The 8,508-nt window shown below is 35.8% G+C and overlaps 1 protein-coding gene across 1 annotated transcript in view; it reads right to left on the bottom strand.

Annotated features, from left to right (window-relative positions):
* Positions 1–1,036: 1,036 nt before the first annotated feature.
* LOC306888057 (ras GTPase-activating protein 2-like) overlaps positions 1,037–8,508 on the bottom strand; it is a 49,058-nt gene continuing 41,586 nt past the window's right edge. The window contains exons 21-24 of the mRNA XM_079446178.1: positions 6,591–6,799; positions 6,399–6,502; positions 5,921–6,092; positions 1,037–4,782 (exon numbers count right to left, since the gene is read on the bottom strand). Coding sequence (XP_079302304.1) covers positions 4,752–4,782; positions 5,921–6,092; positions 6,399–6,502; positions 6,591–6,799 — 516 coding nt within the window. The 3' untranslated portion in view covers positions 1,037–4,751. The remainder of the gene's footprint in view (positions 4,783–5,920; positions 6,093–6,398; positions 6,503–6,590; positions 6,800–8,508) is intronic.

The following is an 8,508-nucleotide window of genomic DNA, read 5'->3' as shown; positions in this document are numbered from 1 at the left end:
ACATTGTGCAATGTAAAAAATTACATAATTCCTGTAATGCTGTGGATTTTTTTTTTTATTACAAACAGATGCCAAAATGATGACGTTATGTGAATTTATTTGTGGAATACGGTCGAGAAGGTCTAAGATCTCGGCAGTGGGACAGATGTACAGACATTTGATGTGCTTAAAACAAGCTAATTTTCATGCTGGTGATTTTGTGATAGATAAAAGCCGTTTTGCTGCAGTGATACTAATAAAGTGGAACCATATGGTTTTACAATCAATGAGTCTTTCTATTTATCCTCTGCAATGTTTAAATTCGACTGATATCACTCGTATTATTCTTGACAGCGAACGTTTGAGATGAAAATGTGCACATACAAATAATACTCTGCTGTATGTTTTCATTTGCACTGGAGCGGTTCCCAGCCTCTGATAATACACAATTAATCACAGTTCATGTAAGGAGATGTAGGGAAACTCAGCACAGAATTTCCATAGATCGAAGGCCGCGGGAAAAGGTCGGACAAGAAATCTACAGAAATCTGGAATTTGGAAGAGTTTGCGCATGTCTCCAATTCAGTCCAGTGAAATCCACACGCAACCACCATGTGCACTGTAAAGACACTTGCCAGAGTTCATATTTTACAGTTTTCTCTGCATTTCTGTGAGAAACTGAAGACGATGATAACGATCTTGGCCGCCACACTTTATTCAAATGTGCCAAGTTCATACATGGGCTAATCAACTGATTTTGCACATCTTATTCGTTCTATGATTAGGTGGCCAGTTGTGGTATTATTTGCAATGTGAAGGTTTAATTGTTTTATTTTATCTTTTCTAATTTTTAATTATGACTGAGGTGTCCAAATTAGGGGTTAGATTTGTTGCATATATCTAAATAAACAACAGTAATTCAAAATTCATTATTCCAGCATAAATGAGCTATTACAATAATAGTGTGCCACAAAAGCTCAATGTGCTATTGATCCGAAATATGAAAATCATTTAAATCTAAACCACTGATATCACACACACACACACAAAACAAGAATCACACAAACAATATATTTATTGCAAATTAATTCCACAGAACTAATAACACAGGAATTATGTGAGCTTGTATTGTGAAAATAATGGTATAAAAACATTTAAATAACAAAATGAAGCAAACATGTCCAGTACAATTAGTAATACATTGGAAGAGGAATGGGAATGGGTAGCCAAAAAAAAAAAAAGTGGTCAAATTTGTGCAAATATTTATAGCAGTTTTACAGACTCCATTACTGATCTAAAAATATTAGGGATGCACGATATGAAAAATTTTAACCGATGCCGATAACCGATAATTAAGTCCTTCTCATGGCCGATACCGATAAATTCATATTTTTATATTATAATTTTCATATAATCTGCAGTTTGTGCACCCAGGAGTACATCGTTTGATGATATGGTGATTGTAGATTCGTACCGATATACATTCGCGAAAAAGCAAAATGACATCATCTGCATTGTTCCATCGACTCAAAGATAAGTGCTAAATTGGGAATGTTAAAGAAGAATCTTTAGTCTGGGGGAGTTTGGGGGTCTTAAAGGCCACTGGATGCTGGTCGTAATGGCTTCTTTATGTTTACACGAGATGAAAATATGTTCAGAGATGGCTGGGAGGGCGGCTTTACACAAATACACAGAAACCACTAAATTCGATCTGACAAGTCTAATGAATGGAGGAGGTCTGCCGTATCACCGCAATGCTAAACAAGCCCACGTGGCTCTTTGCTGTACCACAGTTAAGAAGTGAGGATGATCAGTACCACATTTCTACTGAAGCTCACTGGAGCCGCAGAGTACCAGATGAACATCCATGCACCATTCAACCAATGCATCAACATATGACGACACTCAGTTCACAGTGTGTTACAAACATCTACACATCACATGTGAGAAAAGAAAAATACACACAAATTAGACCTATCTGATGGACCTAATACAAATATATATATCCTGACACCATAACCGGAAGGTGAATGTTGCATAATTGTTTGTGCTGAAGTGGCAAATTGTGTCCAGGCCTCTTTATCAATGCTCAATACAATCTTTCAGCTTTCAAAATGGCATGGTTACAAATATATATATATATGGCTTAGAGGCACATCACTTGAAATTCACAAATGTAGACTCTCAAATGTTCTGTAGTCTTACTTGTGTTTTCGCTAGAGTTTGTTCAGAATGGAATGTTACAATGGAGTTTGAGGTGTGACAGAATTCAATTGGCTTTCTCTGATATGCCAAAGTCTAAGAAAGCAAGACTTGCTGGTTCCTACTTTCCCCAATTCTGATTTTCCACATATTCTTTTCTCATAATGCTAACGTGTCTTTTTAAAAGAATGTAAAATGATCATGCTAAGTACACTTTAATTTGATGTCACATATTAAGAGGTTATATTTTTTTAGTTTATTTAGATCAGTGGTTCTCAAGTGGTTTTGTTTCATGACCCAGAATTTATATTGGACATCAGCTGGTGACCCAACATGGTACCAAAATTGCGTGTCGTACAAAATTTCATTGGTTTCATGCTCTCAGCATACATCAATAAAGGACTACAGCACTCTACTGGTTCTTCAGTGTACACGAGCTATTAAAGGCAATCAAAGGCTCGTGATTTTTCCCTATGACAGTAATCATCCTTTTCAATCCCAGAAATTGGTTTCAAAAGGGAATTTGTAGACAAAATCATACAGTGTGCACTGGGCACACAATGACACAGATCTGTAGCTCATAAAAGTGATGCCATTGTGAAATACTCCAAGGTTTGAAAGAAAAATGTTCTTCATAATTACAGACCAACAGAACTAAATTCTTACATCATTACATATAGGGTGATATTTTTAAGTTTAAAAGTTAAGCTTTTTTTATTATTATTATTTTGCCATCTCAACTACTCACTATTATACAGTTAGTGCATTGTGTTGTTTGCATTTCACATTGTATATTAATTTAAGTCCACATTTTTAACCTTTTTGACTTTTGGAACATTTTTAACCTCCCAGTTGAGAACCACTGATTAGACTAACAATATATGCAAAACACAAGTATGCCAAGCAGAACATAACAGTCTCCAATGTTACAGCAAAGACACAGAAAAGCCTTCAGTACAGTTGAGAATGGGGACATTTAAAACAAAACCGTGAATGTGTAGACCTGTAATAAACAGTAGGTGGTTATCAGGAAATGACATGACAATTCCACCGCATAACTACAACACAACTGCGACACAACAAACACGATGCAGGTGATTGTAACTTGTCAAACAGAATTCTTACCAAACAATCTATGTTTATAGCTCCATTCAAAACACTAGTGAGCTGCCAAACGGTCTGTTGCAAGTCACAAAATTAGCATTCAATCCAATTCCAACTGATTCCAATTAGACTTTGCTATTAGCATGTTGCTAAGCTAACAGCTCAATACTCAAGCAAAATAGCATATACCGATATTAAGAAATGTGTTTCTATTTTATCAGTGCTTTTTATTATAGCATAAAACTAAAGCATTTTCTCAAATGCCTATTTGTTGCAGTACATTATGGGAATGAAATCTCTGCAAAGGAGGCAGACCTTCCATAATTTGATTTTACTGAACAGCCTTTGTGAGCACAATTTTGGTGCCTTAAAATGCCGTCTTTGTAGGGAGCTCACTAGGTTTTTGGAACAGTGTTTATGACAGCATACTATAAAATTTGCAAACATTTGCCATTGTTTGTATGGGGAAAAAAATTAAAGATTGATTGAATGAACTCTTCTTCATGTTTATCAAAATGTTTGATGCTCCCAAAATGTACGTCCATGAAATATAGATAGCCATTTTTTTTAAGTTCTGGATTTAAAAAACTACACGTATACCATTTTCAAGTCATGAAAACCTACAAAACAACATCTTTGGCGTAAGAAAAATAGCTAGTAAAAATCTACAGGATATGAACGTTATCTACAGAACATTACACAAGAGTTGATCATGTAACTGATCAATATCGGGAAAAAAGGTTGATACGACGTATCTAAAACAATCTCATCTGGAATATTCCAAATATCTAAAGTGCTTCTGCATTAGTCCCTAATTCATACACAAGTGTGGGATTGTAAGTACCTCCACTGAATTTATAAGGCAGATTAATTCTATCCACTACAGATAGAAAACCATGCACACACTCAAAGAGATGGGTGAGAGGGTTGATACTATAACTTTAAAGAACAACGAAGATTCCCTTTGACATGGTTATTTAACTTGTCAAAACATCAGACGATCAGTAGTCTGAAAAACTGACGGTTTATAAAGAAATATGTGAAGGTTGAGTTCTTTCAAAGACTATTTTAGCAGCTATAATTTCTCAGACAAACTCTGGTGTCTGGATTTTCACAGCCTGTTTAGGAATGGATAAGAGGTGATTGGAATCTTTTCTTACTGTGCGGACTGGCGATTGAGGTTTCTAAACGATCTTAAAAACTGATATAAGACAGAGACCGAACAGGCACAGAGAAAAGAGCTAGATTTTTCCAATGATAGCAACTCACAGACACACCACTCGACTCCTGACTGGCCAAATTCTTCTAAGTACCCTGTAACTCCAGACAGGCCATCGCTGGAGAGGTAAGACGGCAGCACTTCTCTGAGCATAATCAGAGCGCTGTCATGCTCCTCTATGTCGACAAACACAGAGCCCTCTGCTTGTGTGGCTGTGTCAGTACCACCTGGTCCTGCAGTCACAATGTTACGCTGTCTTTCCAACTATAGGATTCTCGCTAGAAATTAAAGTAAAAAGAATGTCAAACAATTTTTCTGCACATACACACACACAAGACAACATTTTGGGTTTGATTTAGGACTTTTTAACGAAAAATGTTTGCTGAAAATTTACTTTTAAATTTATTTGCCAGCCAAGATGTAGATGAGTTCGTTTCTTACAACAGCATTTTAGTGGCACATAAAAATATATCAATAAATCTAATATTTCAAGATTAAAGTCATAATATCTTGAGAATAAAATTTCCACCTATTCCTCTCGTGAAATAGTCCATCCCCTGTTGTCCTCACACATCACTTTATATTTGGTGGCCACAACTACTAAGTACTTATATAAAAAAAAAATAAGTACAATGTTGTTTTCATATTGCATTGCAAAACACTTCTGCTGTTATTGAGGTGGGATACGGGTAAGGTTAGGGACAGGTTTGGTGGTCTGGGTAGGTTTAAGAGTGGGTTAAGATGTAAGATGTAATTACGGAAAATAAATACATATGTAATTACATGAAAGTATTTTTAAATATAAGTATGTATGTACACAATAAGTGCATTGTATCAAATGATTCGTTTAAATGTAAGTACATATTAAGGTCACCTAATATAAAGTGGGACCAACAAATTTTGGACTGTTTTCACTTGTAAATGGTGCATTATCTGAGCATATTTCTCTCCTGATTTAGACAAGAACACTTTTTCACAAGAGAAAGCATTAGCATGGATAGAGGACTCTTAGCCAGAAGCAATGGTGATGGATTTATTCATTACAAACATGCAGCTTTTCCCTTCACAAGTCATTCATTTATGGACTGGAGTCATGTGGATTACTGGTATCAGGTGTTTGGACTCTCATTCTGACGGCACCCATTCACTGCAATGGTATTCACTGCAGTGATATAATGCAAATTTTCTCAAAATCTGTTCCAATGAGGAAACTTCTACTCATCTACTGTACATCTTGAATGGCCTGAGGGTGAGTACATTTTCAGCAAATTTTTTGTTTTGGGTAAGCTTTTCTTTTAATAAAATAATAAAAAATAATGATTAAAAAAAACAAATCTACATTACAATTCACATTTTGCACTTTGCAAATATGATGTCTTCATTCATGCCAATTTTAACAGATTTTGGGTGTCTTACATAGTGCCTGGTTCATCAGTTAGTGCTCCCTTTGAGTCGTGGTGAGCCTGCAGATCGTCCAGTACTTCTCCGAGCTCTTTAATAGTACGGAAGGTCTCTTTAGGGTCCTGTATAGTGAAGGCTGAACACTCCTCCTGCTGCCCAAGATACACTGACATACCGGCACAGGCATCTGTAGACACAGACAAATAAACCAACTTTACTGCTATGTAAAAAAATTGTTCAAACATTTCACTGCTTCTGAATATTGAGCAGGAAATATCCTGGATCAACTGAAATGATCTGACATTAGCTATTATTTCATAGGTGACTGTTACATAAATAAACAAGAAACATTTTTTCAGTAGTGGAGAAATTACATTTTGATAAAATATTATGAAAACATACACTGATGTATCATGCACGAACAGACAAAATGAGTATTAAGAAAGTAAATGGGGCCAGTTTTCATTTTATTCTGTTTTTAGGCTATACACACCCTCCATCTTCTGTAGTCTGGAGCGGCTGGAGGAGAAGAAGGAGAAGATTCGTTCTGTTTCTCTGTCACAGTCGATGTCCAGTTGAATATTAGCCAACACTGTCCTGTACGACAAAATCAGACATCAAAAACAGGAACGTGAACACATTTGATAAAGCGATAAAATGTGAGTGTATTAATAAGATGTCTTACGCAGTGCAGGGTTTGCAGCCAGGGATATTCTCATTGAGTTCCTTACAGCATAACCAGGATCCTCCCACGTACGCAGACGGGTGAAAGGTGCTGAGCCGCCCCGGGTTACAGCGGCTGACCTGACTCAGTACCTCAATCCAGCTGTTGGTCTCCACGCAGTTCCCCGCCTGCACGTACAGAGGCTTCTCTGAATGGATTACCTGAAACATCTGCAAAACAAATAGTGGTAAAGGAGGATTTTACACATACACTAAAAGTCAAAAGTGTGGAATAATTAAATTTTTTATTGTTTTCAAAAAATGTTACAAAGGCTGAATTTATATGATCAGAAATACAATAAAAATTTAAAACTGTGAAATATTATTGCAATATAAAAGAACTGTTTTCCATTCTAATATATTTTAAAATGTAATTTATTCTTGTGATGCAAAGCTACATTTTCAGTATCATTACTCCAGTCTTCAGAAATCATTCTAATTGTCATAACATTTCTGTTGAATAATTTTTTGATCAAACAAATGCAGCCTTGGTGAGCATAAATATTGAAAAACATTTTCAAAAATTTCAGAACTTTCAGTCCGTAACTTTTTTTGTGTTCAAAATTTACAAAATTAATATAATAAGTATTAATATTAATATAATCCATTTTCCAAACTGTGTTTTTGGCTTATTCTGGATCACTACAGTACACCTATAATAAGTTTTTATATTATAAAACTATTTCAGACTGGTACTGGTGGAACCGCTGCGGAGTAGCCCAGTACCTGCGTGATTCGTCATAAACAGGGTTGACAAAAAATGGCAACTTGCAGCTTAAACAGTATAAGGTACTTCAAAGATTTCACTTAACCGGACAGAAATTGTTTAAAATGGGATTAACTTCAGAAACATGTTCACATTACACCCAAAATAACCCAGATACATATGTTCACGCCCTTTCATATTATTGTACCCCAATTAAAAATTTTGGGAAAAGGTCATCCCAAACTATGGGATGTCACATCCCAATTTCTCCATCACTTTGTTTACTAGGTGATATATCCATAATCTATTTAGACATTATAAACAGTCAGTTACTCCTAGTAGCACTAGCTATCGCCAAGAAAACTATCCTCATGAACTGGAAATCAAGAAATTCCATTCATATTGCATCCTGGAAAAATCTACTAATTGATTATATCTAAATGGAAAATCTATCCAGTCCCCTTCTGGTCACCTCAAATTACCTTCCAGCAGTCTGTTGACCTTCTTCGTCAACAACACATCTCCACCTAAACTACTATTTGAACTTAATTTGAATATTAATTTTTGAAAGTTTTGGGGAGGGGTGGAGGACAACATTGATAAGAAAACACTGTTAAGAAAGGTTTAAGAAAAGGTTAACCTACTTGCGCTCTTATGTATATGTTTGTATATGTATTATATTTTATATATGTTTTTTATTTTTCTCCTCTTCTTCTTCATATTCTTTTTTTGTTTGGCCTCCGGGCCCCAGTAGGCTGTGACATCCAGGTCTGTATCTGGCTTGCATGCCTCGCTTTTTTAATGCATCATATATTAGCTGAAATACATGCACACCTATTATAATATATATATATATATATATATATATGTGAAAGAGGCGAAAGGGAAAGGAGAAAAAAACACATATACAGGGTAAATGTGCCGTGTGGGTGGGCTGGATCTCTGGCCTGGGCTGCACCATACGTCTCACAGTTTTAATGCATCACAAAGTAGCTGAGACATATACACAACACAAAAAAAAACACATATACACACACGTAAGTGTGCCGTGTGGGTGGGCCAGGTCCCTGACCTGGGCTGCACTATACAGCTCTCTTTTTTAATGCATCACAAACTAGCCGAGACATATACACATCTACACATTAAAAATATAATTAAATAAATAAATAATAAA

The sequence above is a fragment of the Barbus barbus genome, assembly GCF_936440315.1.
Source record: "Barbus barbus genome assembly, chromosome: 22".
In the NCBI taxonomy this organism is placed as follows: domain Eukaryota; kingdom Metazoa; phylum Chordata; class Actinopteri; order Cypriniformes; family Cyprinidae; genus Barbus; species Barbus barbus.
The sequence above is the reverse complement of the archived record's forward strand: the minus strand, read 5'-3'. Positions and strand labels throughout refer to the sequence as shown.